General features: G+C 42.9%; 2 protein-coding genes across 5 annotated transcripts in view; one reads left to right on the forward strand and one right to left on the reverse strand.

Moving 5' to 3' along the window:
• The first annotated feature begins 13 nt into the window (after window positions 1–13).
• On the forward strand, window positions 14–14277 carry enpp6 (ectonucleotide pyrophosphatase/phosphodiesterase 6). 2 transcript variants are annotated; one of them, XM_064345142.1, is made up of 8 exons: window positions 14–445; window positions 9563–9742; window positions 10112–10223; window positions 10686–10827; window positions 11191–11370; window positions 11748–11885; window positions 12752–12875; window positions 13062–14277. In XM_064345142.1, exons 1-8 carry the CDS (start codon window positions 268–270, stop codon window positions 13274–13276), a joined length of 1269 nt encoding a protein of 422 aa, XP_064201212.1. In that variant the 5' UTR covers window positions 14–267; the 3' UTR covers window positions 13277–14277. The 2 variants fall into 2 exon arrangements, with proteins under 2 accessions (XP_064201212.1, XP_064201210.1); XM_064345140.1 differs by lacking the exon at window positions 14–445 and adding an exon at window positions 4093–4559.
• Window positions 14278–16600: 2323 nt separating this feature from the next.
• Window positions 16601–21268, reverse strand: part of LOC135260034 (storkhead-box protein 2-like) — a 54844-nt gene continuing 50176 nt past the window's right edge. For all 3 annotated transcript variants that reach the window (XM_064345115.1, XM_064345116.1, XM_064345117.1), the window contains exon 4: window positions 16601–20237. In XM_064345115.1, coding sequence (XP_064201185.1) covers window positions 20039–20237 — 199 coding nt within the window. In that variant the 3' untranslated portion in view covers window positions 16601–20038. The remainder of the gene's footprint in view (window positions 20238–21268) is intronic.

The raw sequence follows: 21268 nt of genomic DNA on the forward strand, positions 1-21268 counted from the left end.
AATATGGACTAACGCAGTGGTTCTCAACTCGGGCCAGAAAGGGCCGGTGTGGGTGCAGGCTTTTGTTCCAACCAAGCAGTTGCACACCTGATTCTACTAATCAACCTTTGGAGTCTTTACTAAGGACCTTGATTAGTAGAATCAGGTGTGTAACTGCTTGGTTGGAACAATAGCCTGTGCCCACACCGGCCCTTTCTGGCCCGAGTTGAGAACCACTGGACTAACAAGTTGGATTTAGATCTGAAGCCAGCCGTTAGGTGACCTCACATGCAACAGAGATGTCAACTCAATGTGATAACCCTGGTTAATTTAAGGAGAGGCCACAAGATGGACGCCAACATCAGGGCTACTCTAGTGGCCCCACGAGAAACACACTTCAGCCATGGATACATGCACCACTGCAGCGCACACTCGGCGAGAACTATGAATACCAAAGCGAGTCGTAGTAAGTACACTTTTAAACTGCATGTGATGCAGTTTTGAGGCATAGAGTTTATAGTGGATAATTTTTTTTTTTGTTAATGCTATTGCTTTGTCAGTTTCATTAAATGAATAACATCTCCAGTAATTTAGTGAGATGGTTTGTCAGCAGGTATAGATCTGTCTGATAAGTTTTGACTACATGTTTTGCATGTGTGCTATATTCCCTTGGCAGACAGGAGAGATCAGATTTAGTTCTTTTTTTTTTGTTTTGTTTTGTTTCATATCCTTTCTAACCTGATTGGAAGTCTCTTTATATTTGCATAGAACAATCCATTTGGTGTCAGTATAGTGTGCTTGGCTGCACTACACCTTACTGTTCAGGTTTATAATGAAGCTGAGGGCATGTTGGGACAAAGTCTGAATGGTCTAAACAGCAAACTTTTTATAACCCAAAGTGACTCGCCCTCTTCTTGACATAAGGGGTGTGCACAGCTCTCTCTAGCTTTTTTAATGTAACCTTTACACCAGTGGTTCTAAACCCTGTTCCTGGGGATCTACAGTCCTGTAGGTTTTCATTTCAACCCTGATTTGGCGCACCCGATTCCACTAATTAGCCGCTCACCGAAACCTATAGCTGTTGAACGAGGCGCGTGCTATGTTAGGGTTGTTAAAAAACCTACAGGGTGGTAGATCTCCAGGAGCAGCGCTCGGAACCGTTGCTTTACACAAATACTTTTCTCAGACAGGCACAAGCTGCAGGAATGCCAGATCATTCCCGTCCAAAGTGTAATTTCCTGGCAGGTTGGGGCATTCCCTCCGCGCCTGCTCTCCAGCACTTTATCAAAGAAGTGCTGCTGGCGGGGGTGAAGAGAGAAGCAGCAAGGCCTGTACCGTGCAATGCGATAGCAGCTGGCCTCCGTGCGGCAGTTGGCCCGTCTTTTGGTTTCGGTTGCTGTTGTCGATCACTGGATTTCCTCTCACTTTTGAACCCGCCTCTAACGGAGCAGAAGTGTTGCCTTGCCAACAGTGCGGAAGGGAAGCAATGAGCAACGCCAAAGCAAAGAAAGTCAAGCCCTGTTCATTCCATTTTTTGTTGTTGTTGTGCAAACGGAACAAGCGTGCGGTTTGCGCTCCACACACCTCTCGCACAAATTGGTAAGACAGGTTGTGCATTCCTGTTATGAAGGCAGAACATTCCTTTGTTCCTTTTATGGATAATAAGGAAACGTTCCTGTTAAGAGTGTTTACACTTAACGCGTCTGAACTTAACACCTAAATTAATTATGGTAAGTGAGTGTGTGTGTGGTTAGGGTTAGTAATGCAAAATGAACAAGTCTTTGTTCTTGAGTGACAACACAGTCAAACAAAAAAATTTCCACAGTGTAATCCTCCTTCATCTGCTTTTCAGTCTGCACTAACAACAACAACAATAGTAATAATAGTAAATAATGAGTTAATTAATTAATTTATTTATTTATTTACTGGGGTTGTTGCCTTGACGCCTTCTATATATTCACATTCAGATTGTAATGAATTTCGGGTAATCTCACTGACGAAGTCAGGCGAAGTCTGCGTCAAAGCCATATGACTGTATAGACAGAGCTGTCGTCAGTTAGGCTATGTGTCCCGAGCTGACTGTGGAAGTCTGCATGAAAGTCATGCAGACTTCCACAGATGAGCCACATTGCGGGGTTCCATGAATTGTAGAATTTGGGCAGCACTGGGTGCTCCGGACTTCACGGGAACACGTCTGTGAAGTCCGCTAGTCTGGACATTTGGATTCAGCTTCTCACGAGTTCGTGGAAGTTTTTATTTTTTGCTCTCGCTCAAACTGAAATAACTTACTTGCTGGCTAAAGTTCGGAAGCCATCCTGTGTGTGTGTGTGTGTGTGTGTGTGTGTGTCTGTGCGCACGCGCGCGTGGCACTGGATTGCTGTACGATTTGGACTGGCATTTTTAGATGTTTTAAAATGTTTTTTTTTTTTTAAACAAAAAAACAAAACAAAAGATCTTTCTGAACACCCCACAACACGAAGGACATATTCAACCTCCAAGAAACCATTTACCCAAATGAGGCATTAAAGTTCTATTATCGGCCATTATCTTCAGATATGGACACCATTCATCCGCAACCCTGATATGAACAGTGTAAGTTGTCTGAATATGATTACATAGGATCAACATTTCCCCATGCGGACAGGTGGCGTGGTTAGGGCGCCATCTGCAGGCGGTGCATGAGCGGTTCAGTGGACACAAAACCGCAGGTGCAAGCGAATACAGGATAATTGCTGATACGTTATCTGTTCTGCCTGCAGTGAGATCGAGAAACGGGTAATAGCTTGATGCATTTTTCCCTTAGCCTATATAACAAAACAGAACCGCAATAGCTAATGTAGAAATACAACTGTTGGAATTTATTCAGTTGTTTATTCAGTTATTTCAACGAAATAGATTTGCAACATATTGTTTCATAATATTATGAAATCGATGCGGTAAGGCTGGGCAAGAGGCTTGGCAGTAATAGGAAGTTCAAAAAATGGCCTTTTAACCGAATTGCAAAAGTTAACCGTTAATCTCTCTCTCTCTCTCTCTCTCTCTCTCTCTCTCTCTCTCTCTCTCGTGTAATCATAAATTTTGTTAACTCAACTGCAACAGAAATTTTGACCGACTAGAACATAGTGCTCTCTCCAGTGATGTCACGCTTAGTGAGCCAGATGAAATGGTGATAGAAGCACACGTATATGCTATGCAGTCCCTGTGGCTCACTTATTAAAAATAAACCATTAGCCACTTGGGAATCCATGGCCAAAAACATTAGGCTAAATCTAAATCTGTTAAAGGCAAACAGTATTTTCCGTGATGGACAAAAGCAATTAAATGCACCCGCATTTAGACCCACTTTTTTTGCTGTAACTTGCAGCAACTGCCCACTGATTTTTTGAAACTTAAACCACTTGTTACTGTCCCTACATGCACATGTTATTTCAATCCATTCCCACTGCTGTGCATGATAAATATTGGTTAAGGTAAGGAATTAAACGCTTTTTTAAACGCTCCGTGATTTTAGGCCTATTTTTCCAGTTTTCTGTGATTTTTTTAAATCAACTTTGCCATGACTGCTCCGTGACTTAAGCCAGTATTTTCTGTAACAAACACCCAAGCTTAATTATTGCCTGGCTTTTTCCAGTTTTTTAGTGACATCCTAAGTACTGATACAGTGAAGGCCACAGAACATTAACAAATGCTTGCCGTTAGTTGTAAATTAGATATTTTATCATGTTAAAGATTCAATAAATTTAATGTTGCTTAAATTACTTTGTTAAATTAGATTTTGGCGAAGGTCGGACGGAATGACCCGTTTATGCTTTACTAGGCATAAAGGAGATACCACGTTGGTGGTTCTCTAAAATCAACTGTCATATATAGGTCTACCGCCGTGTGTTTTAACTTTGAACGCATAATACTTATCAAGGAAAAGATGGAGGACCATTGCTGAATGCAAAGCTTTTGTATCGTTGACTGCCGTGTCTTTGATCAGTTTATTTCTATGTGGTGCTGAACTTGACGTTTGTGCGCGTATACTGTACGCACGCGCGTGCGAGTGCTGGCTGTCTCAGCTCTTGCGTAATGAACGCGAAAACGGTTCATTAGGATGAAAAGACTAAATACAAAGTTGTTAAATTTGTGGTTAGGTCCTTTTTGGAAATGGGAGAAAGTTGCTTGGGGAGGACAAAAGCGCTCAATCTGGCTACAAAGTGCCTAAATTGGCACGCTATGGTGCTACACCCAGCACCGTGCTCTCAACGTGCAAAAAGGAACTCCACCCACGGCGGACTGAATTGATGCCTCATCACACAAACCAACGACATCAGCGCGAATCAGAGTAGAGTCAGGGGCCACCATGACTACACATGCACCAGCGAGTGTCATCATCTTCATCTTGTGTTTATCGGGATACTGCCTTGCTAGCCGAAAACTTCTTGTGTTTTTGATCGATGGATTCCGTTATGATTACATCGATGATCTGGAAGCCTTTCCCGGATTTAAAGAAATTGTGGAAAATGGCGTCAAAGTGGATTACACGACTCCCGATTTCCCAAGCCTGTCATACCCAAATTACTACTCTCTTATGACTGGTAAGACTTTCACATTCATTTAACTAACATTACCACCGTGTGCTCTTACGCTTTTGTACATTATTCTGATTGTGTCGGTTATTGTTGGATACAGTAGTACTGCGCAAATATTTTAACATCGCAACACTGGCTTTCATTAGTGTCCCATTTGACTCGCTCATAATATAATTTTTTTTTCACTCACAGTTAGAAGACTGATTGGAATACGTTAATACGACACGCGCGTTTAAATGAACTGCAGGCAATTTGAATGAAGAAGAGAAAGAATTAAATTTTATTGATTAAACTGAATTTTGATTCAATTTGACGCAGGAAGCAATTGTTCTGACAAAACGCAGTTTTCACGCACAGATTATTAGTTTCATAAAAGTAGTTGAATGGTGGTCCAGAAGCCAGGTGAAAGTTTGACGCTGTAGTATTTTACATGTTGAACATGACTGTCCTTTGAAAAATTGTTCTACACGTTGTCTATGCATACCTGAACTGATGTTAATGTGTAGTTCCCTGGAACCCACTGTAAAAAGTCTGGTGAGAAATCCACGGAGAGATCCTTGGAATTTTCTTGTCATTATGGGAATTGCAGCAAAACATTCCCATACTTCACCTGTTACTGTCGGTTTGCTCTAATGCATACAGATATAAGTCTGGTGAGAAACCTGATCCACGGAATTCTCTTTCCACCTTGGGAAATGCAACAAAACATTCCTGTGCATCACCTGCTACTGTCTGTTTTCCTTAATGCATACAAATAATACTTGTACTGTAAATTTGAACTAGTGACCTGAGTATGCCAAAATGTACAGTATCTAAGTAGGATCTGGAATTGATAAAGCTCATTCCAGCGGTGGGTGGAGCTTGTCCACCTTTCACCATGGATAAAGTTCAATTTAATCATAAAATGTGTGAATATGCTTCTGTTGTGGTGAAAATCTGTTCATGTTTAACCTCTCTTGCTTTTGAATTCAAGTGGGCAGAGTTTAAACATTAAAAATACACCCTCAGCCCAAGGTAATATGTGAAGAGCTGAAAGTGCAAAGGATATATTTTTTTTCACATGCATAGCTCTGGCAAAACAGCTAGAGAGTAAATTAAACCTCAATAAATGTTGCAAGGCAATGAACACCAAAACCAATTTTTTTTAAATTGTAGGGAAAGTTAAGTTTAGTACCTGTTTTAAGTAAAAGTCAGATAGATACAGAACTAAAAGAAACATTAGGGATAGGAGGGAACAAAAAAACAAAGCAAAAGGCAACGTGATCTTGATGGCTGAATATGCCCATTGACGGGCAGGAGCCTGGCACAGCTGGCTTTGAGGCAGGCGGGCACGCGGGCAGGCTCATGCATAGAGGCTCAGATTCTCTCTCTCTCACACACACACACACACACACACACACACACACACGGATGCACACACACACGCACACACACACACATGTGTATCTCCCTCTTTCCCTGTGTGAGGAGCTCAGCTCTGGCCTTGCTCACCTCCACACTGGAGCCATTGTGTGTCTCTTACAGTGCATCAGCCTGCATCGCCACTCCAGGTCAGCTTAACGGGCCACTCAAAAGCCCTGCCCACGCCTACAGAAGAGTCATTGTCACCGGACGTGAATCTCTAACAAAACACAAAAATGGCACTACGACGGTCGTTAGAAGATAGCCTACTTAGAAAGCCTCTCCAGGAGGCTTATGGGAATCATGTAAACTGTGATATGAAAATATTTAATGGTTATCCATTAAGGTTAGGGGCATCAAATTGGGCAGTATCTAGGAAGGTGGACTGAAGGAACTGAGTTATCTAGGAAGGTGGGTTTTACTCAGTGCTGTTATCCAGCTAACTCAATTATATCCTGCTTCGCTTCATGAAATAGGAATTTCACTAGGCAGCCCTGCTTAACATATTGCAGTGTGGAACTAGGCTGAAATAGATAAGTATTATTACTTAGTTTTATTAGTATTAGTATTAGTATTTAGTATTATTAAGTACCCCAGCTGTTGCAAATGTATAGACATGTTTTTTTGCAAAACGATTAAATTGTATTTATGTTTCACATACTATTCCACAATGACATGGGTGGGGTAATGCCTAAATATTTGTTGTATGGATAAAAATGGCAGCGATCATCATCTTTAAGCAACCTCTCCTGAGATGGCAAACTCTAGAATTCTCATAACAGACTGGATCCAGTGCCTCCCTGGAGTATCACGTTGTGGAGTATCTGCTGATGTCGGCTGTTTTTGCAGAGCACATTTTCCCCCTCACAATGTAGCGTGACAGTCCGAAGTGAATCGCCTACGGCAACTGCACAAGGACATTAACAGCGTAAGCAAAAAAGACGGACAAAGGGATGCTGACGCAAGGCCCCTCAGACTCATGCCATTACATTACATTACAGGCATTTAGCAGACACTTTTATCCAGAGCGACTTGCACAACTTTTACATCGCATTTACAATGCATCCATTTTTATATCAGGATACATACTGAACCATTGCAGGTTAAGCACCTTTGCTCAAGGGTACAACGACAGTGCCTTACCCTGGAATCAAACCTGTGACCTTTCGGTTACAAGACCCGTTCCTTACCCACTATACTACACTGCTGCCCAAGAGTGGACTTCAGAGCAGATGAGCACTCTGACACATTACCTTACGTGACATTTATTTGGCAGACACTTTTATCCAAAGCGACGTACAATATGTACGATAAGACACTTGGCCCGGCTTTACAGGAGACAGGTCATGCAGGAGTTTGAGAAGATATTCTGCCTATGCTGAGCGCTGGTGCCTGGAATGTTCTAGTTTTAACACTTTGTAGTTAATATATCACTGTAGGTTTCTGTTTAGGTTAAGATAAAAAGGTTGACCTGATATTACCTCTTGCTGGAAATCTGTAAGGTGGGTGCATTTCTCCCATGTAGGTTAATGGGGGACAGGCAGTGAGATGTGTTTTGAAATTCTTGTCCTTCGGTTATCGCTGGAATGTGCACTAATGCACAAACATTTTGAGAACTCAGAGATAAAATTAAAAAAAAGAAACATTTTGCTTTTAACTGGTGGTGTCAGCTCACTGTGAGGGTCTGGCTCATGACTCATAAATAATTTCGGTCGGACAACTTGGGTTTGAATTGAGCGATGTTAGCTTTGGTGTGGGGGCTCTGCCTCTGGGCACTCCCTGTTTGCATAAACAAGCCAAAATGATAACAGGGAGCGACAGCTGCAGACGTCCCCAGAGGGGTCATGTGACATGCAGAGACCGCAGGTGGATGCTGGGGTGGTGGAGGGAGCGCTAGAACTTTCCAGAAACGCGAAATGCAGAGCAAGGCTATCATTGACAGCAGCGGAAGCAGCACGACACAATTAGCAGATAGGCATAGCGGGTGAGGTTGTATTGATTTAAGTAGCTCTCCCATTGAGGCGTTAAGGGAATTTTCTCTCGTTGTGGAGAGCCAAGTCGGGACGGGCGAAGTAACACACTGACGACTTTCCAACCGAAAAGGTCTTGTAAACGATGCGCGAAGGGAGATTCGCGAGGATGCCTCGACTGCCCGAATCTCAACATAACAGCCATATTATGTGAGGGTTTAAATATCCTGGTCAAAGGTGTGGCAGTTGCCTTGTGCAAACATCCCAGGAAGGAATGTACATCGAACCCAGATTTCCCGGTGACTCCCCCATTTCATCTGCGACAGTAGCATATCCTCACAAACCATAATCGATCTGATGACGCATCTCTTCAGACTGTACCTGGATTAGCTCTATCACTTACTGTGCAAGTGTACTCCCAATCTAGGCTCGCTCTTATCACATGTATCGTTCTGTCGTGGTCCTCTGGCATGTCCGTTTAGCACTTGGGTCTTCATCCAGCACTTATATTGCACTTTTATTATTATGTTGATGTTGCATATCTATCATGTCTTGCCATGCCTCATTCTAGTTTGACTTGTCGTAACCTTCTGACCTAGAATAAGCTTACCGGACTTTATGGCTATGGATAAATGTTACGTGATGAGTATTGTACCTTATCGGACCTGTGTTTTGTAGTTGTTCCAATGACCTTCGGTGTGCACTTATTGTAAGTCGCTTTGGATGAAAGCGTCGGCCCACGAAATGTAATGTGATGATTACATTTGATGATTACATGAACACTATATTTGTCCACCTGTTCCTAACAGTGTGGGGCTGTTGTTAGAAGTCGGGCGGCCCAGTGTCTGACCTGGCCATCTTAATTTTATTTACTCCCAGCATTCCTTCGTCCTAAAACACGCCAACAAAAGCAATCCAAAAATGGATCCAGTCCAACATTTAATCTTGCGCAACGCATCGTATTACTATGTTTGACACTCGTACACATTACACAATGTTACACATAACAGCAAGCACGTCGATGGAAGCAAAGAAGCAGCAGCAGCAGAAGCAGTTTTTTATAACCAGATATTATTCTTTATAAATTTTTTTCAGAGGGCGGAAAGGGAATTCCAAGACTCTTTTTTTTGGCGTATGTGTCATGTTTTTGGAACATTCTCATATGCCTGCACGCAACTGTGAAATTTATTTACTTTTGTGGACAATCTATCTCTCTTTCAGTCTTTCTCTGTGTCATATTCCCAGATAATGTAAATAAATAAGTTTTGATACATTTAATAGAGTCCATTTGTGTCAATAGAGGATTTGGATGCGTAGAGAGGTGGAAACCTTGTTCCCTCCTGAGGTTGTCCACTGTTAGCCTGTTACTCACTAGAAAACATCTCGCATAGATACAGAACAATGAAGGAACGACAAAGCCGGCTCTCGCTGTTGACAACGGACGAGGCTAGTGTGGGTCTGCATCTGTAATACCGCTAGCTGGCTGTAGTGGAGCCTGTGGAATTTTCCACTAACTATAATATTTATTGTGGGGGTGGCAGGCAGAGGGTAGGGGCTGGGGGATTAAATGTGACCCCCCCACCCTCGCCCCCCGCCCCAAAGTCAAACTCACTCCTGCACCCCGTGTTGTGTTTTCAGGCCGAAACAGTGAAGTCCATCAGATTATCGGAAATTACATGTGGGACTCGGTCACGATGAAGGAGTTCCTCATCGGCACCAATCCCGACAGCCGCCTGAGAATGTGGTGGGACGGCTCGGAGCCGATCTGGGTGACCATGCAGAAGCTGAAGAGGAACGTCTACATGTACTACTGGCCCGGTGAGCAAATCCCATCGTTTCCATTAAAAAAAAGATCACCTAATAGGTGTCACTCTGGAAGTTGAGAGGGAGAGGTAGGCAGAAGCAGCACAGCGTTTATTTTCAGGCAGAGCTCACAGAGGTCCTCTGCCAGATTAGGCTAGGGTGGACCGAGAGCACTTTATGGATCAATAAAAGCTGCTGATTAAAAATACGGACTCTGGGTTAGAGTCTGTTTGATCATCACGCATGTTCACTAAAATTGAGTTGATTATAACTCACAGGGAGTTTATTCCAAAGACCAAAATTTTTCCTTAAAGTGTGTACTGCATTTTGAGAAATTGTGGTCACCACATACCAATTAACCACTTTTTTAAAAATGGGAACTAGGTTGCGAGGTGGACATCCTGGGTGTGAGACCAGCACACTGTGAGGAGTATGTCTACAACCCATCTGAGAAAAACTTTACCGACTCCATTGAGAAAGCTCTCAATGCCTTAAGGTAAAAAAACAACAACAAGCGCATAATTATTTCCCTAAATTAGCAACAATTCATCTTTTCTTCAGTATTACTGAGGACAGAGAATTTTCTTCCCCATTTGTAGTTTGACTCCTGTGTAGCTCACAGTAGAACCCAACATGCAGAGGTGGTAAGATCGAAGGGTCAGATAGTAAAAATCTAGCCAGGCATTTCTTCCACCCATGAACTCAGACAGCTGATTTCACTGATTAGGTTTACGTCCTGGCTGAAAGAATTGTGCAAAATAGCAAGTTAATTGGAACAAAATACTGTGGAGGACTTTTTTTTTTTTTGAACCTGTATCGTCCACCTCTGCCAACATGATAACCATCCACCATGTTGATCGTTATGATAATCTGTGCGTCACACCCATGCACTGTATCAGAATGTTGGAAGCCTGTGCGAGGCTACGGTGCTTGTGTCCCTGTGCTGTGATGTCATCAGCAGTGGCAGGGCGGACATGGCGGGCGTGTACTACGAGAAGATCGACGTGGAAGGGCACCACTACGGCCCCCTGTCCCCTCAGGTGCGGGCGACAATCGGCGGACTGGACCTCGCCTTTCGGACTCTGAACCAAAGGATCAAGGTGAGGGAGGGAGGGAGGGAGAGAGGGAGAGAGATAGAGAGCGAGAGAGCGAGAGAGAGAGAGAGAGCCACCCTCTAATATGAGAGATCTGAGTAACTTTTTAATGATTTGTTGGGATGGCAGGTCTGCCAACTTAGAGAAAACATGAAATGCACATTGCAGAGAGACTGACTGTAGCCATGGAATGCAGTTCCCAACAGCCTACTGGATTGTTGTGGCTATCTATATATAGATACTGTATATAGTAAGTGCATTTTGGCTACAACAATATCTTTTAGCATAATGAGAAATCGTTGTTTTCGAAGAGACATGGCAAAGGGGTCGCTGTGGGAGTAACTGCCTAAAACCTTTGGTTTGTTTCAGGAGAAAAACCTGCACAAGGACCTCAATGTGATGCTGTTCTCTGACCACGGCATGACGGACATCAAGTGGATGGACAAAATAATCGAGCTGCAGCTGTACATAAACATGTCAGATATTGTCAAAATGATGGACAGGGGTCCCGTCGTTAGCCTTTGGCCGAAGCAGGCGAAATATGAACTGGTGAGTTCCTGGCTCAGTCCTTCACTTTGGTTTCATGTAGCCATCTGTCACTTGAACAATAAATTGTTTTTTTGCCATTCTTCATGAGCACAGTTATTAATTGGAGACTATGATATGATGTCTGTCCAGTTAAAGCAGGGGTGTCAAACTGAATCCCAAGGTGGTGGTGGGGGGGGGGCAGTGTTGGTGATGCAATGTTTTGTGTGGTTTGCCTTTCAATCAGAGTTTGCTACCTGTGTATTAAAGTGTCTTCTATTCTGCTGCCTGTTTTTTTTTTTTTTTAACCATCAGGACGATGCTTGACAGTCTGACTTCCTCTCTGTAGAACTAAATTTCAGTGTCACCTGCATGTAAATTTTGGCCTGGTTTACTTTTAGATATACAGAAGGCTCAGTGTTGCGGAGAACATGAATGTCTACAAGAGAGAGGAGATCCCTGATCGTTACCATTATAAGAACGGCAAGTTTGTCTCCACGCTGACCTTGGTGGCTGACCCTGGCTGGTTTATTACAGAGGTAAGTCTCTGTCTTTCCTCTGGAATGGAAAGAGATCTTCTCGTCTGTATACACCAGGGCTGCCCAGCCCTATTACTGGAGATCTGCCATCCTGTAGGTTTTCATTTAAACCCTAATTTGGCACATCTGATTCTACTAATTAGCAGCTCAATTAGATCTCTAGCTGTTGAATGAGGTGTGTTTTGTTAGGGCTGGAGTGAAAACCTACAGGACAGTAAATCTCCAGGAGCAGGGTTGGGCAGCCCTAGGATACACCCTCGCTCAAGGCTCTCTGAATTTCTTTAGTTTAAGGCTTTCAGCTGAGGGAGCCTCCAAGGCCTTTGAGCCCATCTCCTCTGTGACTCCCTCTCCTGCTCTTCTTTCTCTTCTCTTCTCTCCATCACACAACCTTTCTTCTCTGCCCTTGCTTTTACTCTCTCCTTCTCTCCCTCTCTTCTTCTGGCTCTGTCTCTCTCTCTCTCTCCTCTCCTCTCCTCTCTCCTGCATTTTCTCTTTTTTTCTCTCTCTCTGATCTTTCTGCCTGAATCTCCTGCACCGTGCTGTTTTTTCTGACCCATTCCAAGGGTTGACTGAGGTGTATCATCCCATTCTTGACGTTTCAAAATCACACGCTTTCAGTTTTACCACTTCACAGGCACAATGCGGGGGCGAGGGGGGGGGGGGTGGGCTTAATGCTCAGACCCCAGGCACAATGGCATTCCAAAGCTGTCAGGCAAAATACAAGCTGGGGGCAAAACACAGGCCATAACCGCCCCCTACCCCCTCAAAAAGAAAAAGCCCCGCCCCCCTGCCTCTCCCTTCAGCTTCTCCTCTCCCATTGGACGGCGTTGCGTTCTGACGCTGCCGCCGCGCTTTTTCTGTCCCAGAGCAAGTCCAAGCTGCCGTTCTGGAAGAACGGAAGCGGAGAGCCGCAGGGCTGGCAGCACGGTTGGCACGGTTACGACAACGAGTTCGTGGACATGAGGGGGTTCTTCCTGGCGCAGGGACCAGGTACAGACGCGCCCCGTGACGTGTGCTAAGGGGTTCATCCCGCACACAGCTGACCCAAATGATTCCATTCACTTACTGCTGGTTGAACACCCCATACCTGTCACTTGTTGAGAGAGAGAGAGAGAGAGAGAGAGAGAGATGTGCATAGCTTTGTGCACACGCAGATTTATTTTATTTGTTTTACAGACTTTAAGAAGAATCTGCGGGCCGGTCCGATCCGGACGGTGGATGTGTACAACCTGATGTGCCACACGCTGGGCATCCGGGCTCTGCCCAACAACGGGTCCTGGCCCAGGGTGGAGTACATGCTGAGCCCCTCGTTTTCGGGTGGGGGTCGACCCGTCCCACTGCTCGGTTCTGTCCTGGGACCGGTGCTGCTGGTGCTGTCTCTCCGGGCGTAGGTGCATGGCCAGCTTTAACTGTAGCAGGCCTTGCATATACTGTGGGGAAAAAAACCAAAACAAAGCAAATTACTGTAATTCAAATCATTTTTACAGACATGGTAAGGTTTTATTATTTCCTTAGAAGTTGACAGTGGCAGTTTTTGTGTTTTTCTTGGGGAAGGGTCAGTCAACACGCACATGCACACACAGGCACCCACACACACACGCATGCACACACGCACCCACACACAATGTACAAAAAACCTTTCCCATACATTTGCTTCATCAGGAATGTTTTTGGGGCTCTCAAGGGGCCTAGTTCAGGACCCAAACTTGACCGAATATGACTTGAGGTCCCCAGCAGTGGCATCCAAGTGACCTTGTCCCATAGCGGGTAGGGTGCCCGAAGTTACTGTACTGCTACTGTACATCAGGTCCACCAAATAACAGGCCCACAGGTTGCCAGTCTTCTCCCAATCGGTGCTAGCTCTCTTCTGTAGTACCATGTGAACTGTTGGGTGTACTACACTCACTCACAGCGCATCAGGAGAGTGTGTCTGTAACAGCTGTAATGTGGGTATGTGGGTGGGGATGGCATGGCAGCAATTAGAACTTAACCCCTTGAAGAGTAGGTTTTTATAATGTTTTTTTCCCCCCAAACTTCTGAGTCAGTGTTCTAGAACCCCAAAAAAAGGGGTAATAAAGTTTTTACTGTTTTGATCCAAGAATGACTTTTACTAACAGGATGCAATTTTATAGTATCTGTATTTGTAAATCTACATGTATTTTTGAAAATAGAATGAACACCTTGTATGTAAATTTAGTCTGTTCCAATATTCTTTTATTCTGGAATTTCTGTGAACCTATTCACTTTAAATTTTTGTTATCTTGTTTTTTTTTTGTTAACTATTAACTTACAATGGGAATTTATACTCTGAAATGTGTCCTCTGAAAGTTTCTTGGTAAGCAACTTTGTACTAATGTGTTTTATTAATTAAAAAATATATATTTTTCCTGTTCTGGACTCTGCCATAGGCCTTATCATATCACTTATTTTGGCATTTCAATATTGAAACTGATGACTATATTTTTTTGTTGGCCAGGCCTATTGTCTTTCACTGTTTTAAAAATCATTCCCTCTCTGTATTGAATGTTCTGCTTTGCCTTACAGTGAATTTGCACCCTAGATAAAATTGTCCATGGAAATGTTTTTATTGCGAGTATCAGGCCAGTTACTGTAAGCTTCTACCCCAGCGTTTCCCAACCTTGGGGTCGCCTGATATGCAAATTGGTCGCTAGAAAATAGCTGAAAATAGAAACACATTTTTAAAAAATTAGTGTTTTTTTTGTTTAATTTTTTTACAAATATTAAGTTAATTTAAATCACGTTTGTCTTTAAACTGTTTAATTTTAAATAGAAAACATAAAACGTGTTAAAAATAAATTGCTTGATTCACTGGTATGCTGCATGAACCTTGAACTTCACGTAAATTGACGCAAACTGTCATTCAACGCGTAGTGAGCGTTCCTGTGCAGCGGGCGAGCAGCACGTTAACAAAATGGACCGATTTGTTAATCGAGCTCCTCCATCCACATCATCAAGCGAACCTGATACTGAACATATACCTTCAAAACGGTCTCAGAAATATGATGAATCATTTCTTCAGAATGGATTTACGAGCGTCATCGAGAACAACGAGGAAAAGCCCAAATGCCTCTTGTGCGGTATTGTGCGGAGAGTACGAAACCAAACAAACTTAAAAGACACTTTGAGACAACACACAAAGAATACATGGGCAACCCAAAATCATTTTTCGAAAGAAAACGTGATGAGCCTCGCAGGCAGCGGATGCACTTTAGAAAGGTTCTCTTCGCAAGCACTTATTTGTGCAAAGCAGGATTTAGCGCTCTTGTTTGCATGAAATCAAAGTACCGGTCCAGGCTAGACGCGACAGGTGAGATGAGATGCGCGCTCTCGACTACACCCCCCGACTTTGATAACCCGCAACCGCAACCATCTCATTAGACATGGTGAGTTCAAATGAACGGTCAGTGGCAACGTATTTTGTTTTACTGGACTCTTAGCAGTGATTGTATACTAAAATGTAACTGTCTGTCATATGTAACTCTTTAAAACTTTTTTAATATTAAAAAAGTATCCAATAGCAATGTCAATATTTTAAATGGCTGGGGTCGCGAAAAATTTCAGACCTAAAATTGAGCCAAAAAAGGTTGGGAACCCCTGTGTTCTTACCCTCTCTGACTGTAAAAAATATTCAGTGCTATTCAGCTTTGTCTACACCAGGGCAGTGTACACGGTTTTGGATAATGATGACCCATGCATAGCTTTTGAATTACGGTCTCTGCGTTTGTTTGCCATCATAACACTTATATTCAGCTGTGTTGAGTCTAATTTGGTCTTAGAGCCCCCTCTTTTGGTCATGTGGTGACACTACAATTAAATCTGCTGCCTCAAGGGGAGGCTTGCTGTGAGTTTGTTGCCCTCTGCTGATCAGTTGCTGTGACAACATCACTCCCCAAATCTCCCAATAAGTCCGTTACCTGCTAGTGATACTGACATTTTAATTGGATGTACTGGCCTCAGGGTTGCCAGGTTTTACTTTATTAGACAAAATGTAAAAAATGCCACAGATGTTTGTACTTACAGCAGACTTACATTGGAATTGTATGTCTATTTTTCTTTTTTCCCAAAATTGATAATTCAACAAAAACAGATTTTGAGCTACAGCATTAAAACGGATACATACCTGTTCAGAAATAGCTTTTCCCCCATAGTAGTCTTAAAGGTATTTTAAAGTTGGTCCACAATTTTATATTTTTAACTGACAGTAGTCACAACAGTAATCTTGGCTCACTGTAATGAAAGACGTTAGCATTTGAGAAAAGCTGAATTTAGCCCCTTCACTAAGTTCAGATGTTATGAGAACAAAGGTTTTATCAGATGGTAAACCATACACCATGTTAAGGATTAGGCTACTGAATTTTAATGAACAGCACTGGTTGATGAACCCTTTTGGTAAAATGTGTACGTTGTTGGTGGGGTTTTGCAAAACCGGAACATGCAAGTATTCCATCTCTTTTGACTTACTGCATAGTCATATGTTGAATACGATTTATGGGGTCAATTGGTCATGGGTGAACTTAGTTAATTGCAATTTTGCGGCAGTGTCAAATGTGATTGGACATTCCAAACTAGAGAGAAAAAATGCTCAAGTCATATTGCTGTGAAAATTTAAATGGGGCAGTAAATACACCTTTAGCTTTGGAAATTAAGACATAATTATAATACAAATTCATATGCCTGTGAATCAACAGCAACAGTTGCAACACATAACCAAACATGTTATTTTATTGGCTTAAAAAGTAACACAATCCCCCCAAAGGGTATATCACATACACTACAACAACAGTAAACACCATTACTACACAAATAGGGACTTGCAAATATTACAGACATTACAAAAGAATCCCTCATTTCTTCTTTTTTTAAATTATTGTACTAAGCATGACAGGTAAACATCATTTACAGTATGATATAACTGTCACAATTAAAAACAATGCTATTGTACACTGTTATAAATTCATAATGTTAAGGGAAGACATTTCATGGACTCTCATTATTTCATATGAAATATTTTACACTATAAACAGAGCATCCTTCTGGATGGACTTTTTTTTACAGCAACCACAGACCAGGCATTTAAGTGCAAACGTGTCTCTACAAGGCTGTCTCGGCTGCAAATACACCATTTTTGACTTTCGAAAGCAAACCCCAAAACGGATTACATTTAAGAAAGTTCACAAAATGCGGCGGGCCTTCGAAAAAGCACCTTTTGGGAGAGAAAAGCACCCTCTTGGCCAGCCGGATCACACTCCCGCAATGATAAGTTTTCATATGAAATAATAATTATTATAACAAAACGGGGAAAATACATTTCAGATACTGGAGCCAAATTCTATACTGAATGCTGTACTGAGAACTCTGCAGTTTAGGTTCGGGGGGAACATTGACAACAGTCGTTGCTGATCGATGCACTTTTGAGGTGAGATTATAATACTAAGAGGTCAGGAACAGAAACTATTATTATTTTTCAGTTTTTTTTTTTTCTCTGAACAGAAATAGTCCTAAATTTGAAATGAGGTCCGAGAACTGATTAAAGAAAAAAAAAATGCATATAAGTTAAGAGATAACAGCTTTTAGTTTTGTTTTTTTTCGTTTCTGGGGGGCAAAACACAAAGTCCTGGTAGTTAGCCTTTTAACGGTAGGGTGGAAGAACACAGAATCGGTGGAGCGAAAACCCGTCTCGATAACACGGAGCTCGTTAAGCGGGACCCCAGAGTCCTCGACCGCCAAGAGATCGGCCTCAGCAGTGCCGGGAATCGTGGGTAACTGCAGCACTCCAAACCAATCAGTCGTCTCGAGAACGTCCAGCTTGGCGTCAGCGTTCGAAGAACCCGGGCCGATATCGGACGGGTCGCAGATCGGCGGACGTGGAAACCAGAACCAGAACACTCATAATATCTCATATTTTTGCCGTCACATAAGCTGTGGAGGTAGTTATGTATGTGTGTACACTGATCTACATTAAGTTAAAAAATCAACGAGGACTACAGAAAAGTAAAATAAAAAATAAAAACCCTAAAACTGTAGAGATCATAAAAAGCCAGGGAGTTTTATGCCGAACGAACTGTGTTCATGTTCTAAAGCCACTTGTTGTTCATGCAAATGACAAATTCAGAGAACAAGAAGACACCACAGATATTAGCACCAGGAAATGAAGAATTCCTCAATTGTCTGGAAAAAGACCCCCCAAAAAAATGAACAAAGTATCAAATAACATGACTTCAGCTGCTGTGGCTGTGACTGCTGTAACGTGATCATGGCATACAGTGACACAATTAACCCTTTAAGGTGTGAGATCACAACCATGTGATTAGAATGTTCTCATGTGAACATTCTAATGCTGATGTAACAATAATGCTACCTGTAACTGAAAGCAGTTGAGTTCATCTAGAACACTGACATAGAATTAAAAATAATAAAATAAGATTTAAAAAAAAAAAAAAAAACCATTCCAAAAATACCTTCTCTTCAAAGCGGACGGATTTCAATGCAACAAGCAGTCAACTGGTCACCTTATACGTGCTATAACAGACCTGGTGCCCAGGATGTGCTATCAGTATCAACAGCTGTGCAAGCACAGAACAGACGTGTAGAGACATCCCCTGGCTGACAACACAGGGAGGTGACTACACAGTGGTGTGTGGCACTGCAAGCTGCTGACTGGCTGCGTTTGCCTGATTGACAGTGTGGGCGGGGGAAAGGCAAGAGACAGACAGTGCTTTGAAATGATTAGCCGATTAGCCGTTGTTAAAATAAGCACTTGGAGTTTACCAAATGCTTATTTACATCAGACAGGATGTGATGTCCCCAAAAAAGACCTGATTCCTATGTAAACGTAAGTTCTTAGAACCCAGTTCATTACGTTGGATTTATATCAAGTACTGTAATGCAGAAGAAAAAACCCCACAGCAGCATCAGACCCCCAGTGATCAAATGCATTCGCCCTGGGGAGATTGTTTTAACTTTGAATGGTGCATACAGAGCCTGCTATTCCTAACTGGCACCTTGTCAAACAGCGGGAACAACACAGAGCACGCGAGGCTCGATTTCGGACAGAAGCGTCCCTCGCAGTGACGAGAGACATGCGGTGTATGAATCTGGGTTGAGTTATACGCAGCCAATGAAATGGCAGGGTTGAGAGAGTGACTGTGAATGACCCGAGATTACGGATTCGACAGTTACCACATTTAAATTTGAATTATAACTGCCAGGTCACAATCAGCTAGCCGCTAACTATAATCATGTTGTATAAACAAAATTTACTTGTTCAGTTTTTTTAAGAATGTGTTTTTAAAGGGTACCTAGATTTGTTCACTGAAAAAAAAGTTGAATTCTGACCCAGTGTGGCGCTTGGAATAGTGTTTGCTTAGGGCTTGGTGCATACAAAAACTTTCCCTGGGGGTTTTTTTCCCCCAGAGAACCATTCTAGGTGCACTTCAAGTCTGCTCAAGCCATTCACTGTCTGGACAAAGGCCTGCTTTTAATATGTCTGTAGTGAGTTTTGGTCTCAACTCTGAGTAATAAGTATTAGCACGTGTAACATTTTTTGTCTCTGACACACTTCCCTTCCACTTCATCCGCTGATAAACTTGTCGCATGAAAGAAACTAAAAAAGTACCTCTTGCTTACACTAATTTCCCAAAAGTAAGAGCAGTGTTTTTTTTTTTTAAGCTAGACTGCAGTATGCATTCAGTACTATTTTTCTAACCTTCCTAAAACAAAAACAAGAAACAAACAGCTTTCACTAACTTGTTTTATGTTTGGAAAAAAACAAAAAAAAACAAAAACAAAATCCAGGAAAGTGACAATAACCTAAAAACAATTTTTTTGACAACATCTTAATCAAGTGGAACAGTCTTTGTGTTGGGTTTTAAAAGTCATGCCGGTAAGTTTAACAGTCCGGAGTTTAGCGTACGGAGTCCTACAGGCGAGTTGGTGGAGTTGGTGGAGTTGGTGGAGTTGGTGGAGTTGGTGGAGTTGGTGGAGTTGGTGGAGTTGGTGGAGTTGGTGGAGTTGGTGGAGGTGGTGGAGGCGGTGGAGTTGGTGGAGTTGGTGGAGGTGGTGGAGGTGGTGGAGGCGGTGGAGGCGGTGGTGGCGATTTTGGGGGTGGGGGAGAGGGGGGGTTCTCTTCACTGTCAGACACTGGTGATGGAAGCCAAGCAGTTTGAGGGTTTTTGCAGCTTCTCGGGCTGTGTTGGGGGAGGCTCCGGCCCGGTTCGGAAGCTGAAGAGGGGCCCGGCACTGGAGCCGATGTGTCCAGGGCTGTGGCCCGGGTTCTGGCGTCTGTTGCTCTCCACGATGCTGGAGGTGTTGGAGGCCAGGCTCTCCCGCGTACTGGGGGGGGGGGGGGGGGGGGGAGAGAGACGGAGAGCATACAGGAGAGAGAGAGAGAGAGAGAGAGAAGAGAGAGACAAAGAGAGAGAGAGGGCACACAGGACAGAGAGAGACAGAGAGATAAAGAAGAGAGAGAGACAAAGAGAGAGAGAGAACATACAGGAGAGAGAGAGAGAGAGAGAGAGAGAAGAGAGAGACAAAGAGAGAGAGAGGGCACACAGGACAGAGAGAGACAGAGAGATAAAGAAGAGAGAGAGACAAAGAGATAGAAAGAACATACAGCAGAGAGGAGAGAGAGAGACAGTGAGAGAGAGAGAACAAACAGGGGAGAGGAGACAGAAAGAACATACAGGAGAGAGGGAAAAGAGTGAGAAAAACAGAGAGAGAGAGGGGAAAAACATGTTTTATAACAGGCTTCCTGTATTTGTGTGTCATGTCATAACAGTAAAATGACTCGGTTTGATCGGTCACATATGGTTTCCCGAAATGCTTTCCAGACATCGGAGCTTGTTACTCAAATCCCCCCACTGCCCATGCAGGGGAGAAATTGATCTCTTTTCCTTTTCAACACAATCTTGTAGTAATTACCGTGCTGAGAAAACAAGGGAGATGGGAATCTACTCTCAGAACCAGAGTCTAGCTTGCGTTCAGATAACCTGCACCGTTAATACTGGATGGTAGTGCAGACAAATTTTCAAGACTTAAAAGCATTTTAAGACTGAAGCAAGACTATTGGGTTATACAGTTTTGAATGCTGAAAGGGACTAGAGTAAAAAGGTTGTTTTTGAACATTTTTTTTCTTTCCAATTGAACACCTTAAGTTAGTTTCAATTCAAATTATGCAGTTTACTTCATCCTCATTTTCCTCAATCACGCAACCATGTCTCATTTGTCTAAAAGCTGTAAATGAAGCTCCCCTTCATTAACACCTATAGTGCACACACACATACACACACACACACACACACATACACAAGCACAGACAAATGAACAAACACACACACACATACATGTATGTACACACAGATTAC

The sequence above is a fragment of the Anguilla rostrata genome, chromosome 7 (assembly GCF_018555375.3).
Source record: "Anguilla rostrata isolate EN2019 chromosome 7, ASM1855537v3, whole genome shotgun sequence".
In the NCBI taxonomy this organism is placed as follows: Eukaryota; Metazoa; Chordata; class Actinopteri; order Anguilliformes; family Anguillidae; genus Anguilla; species Anguilla rostrata.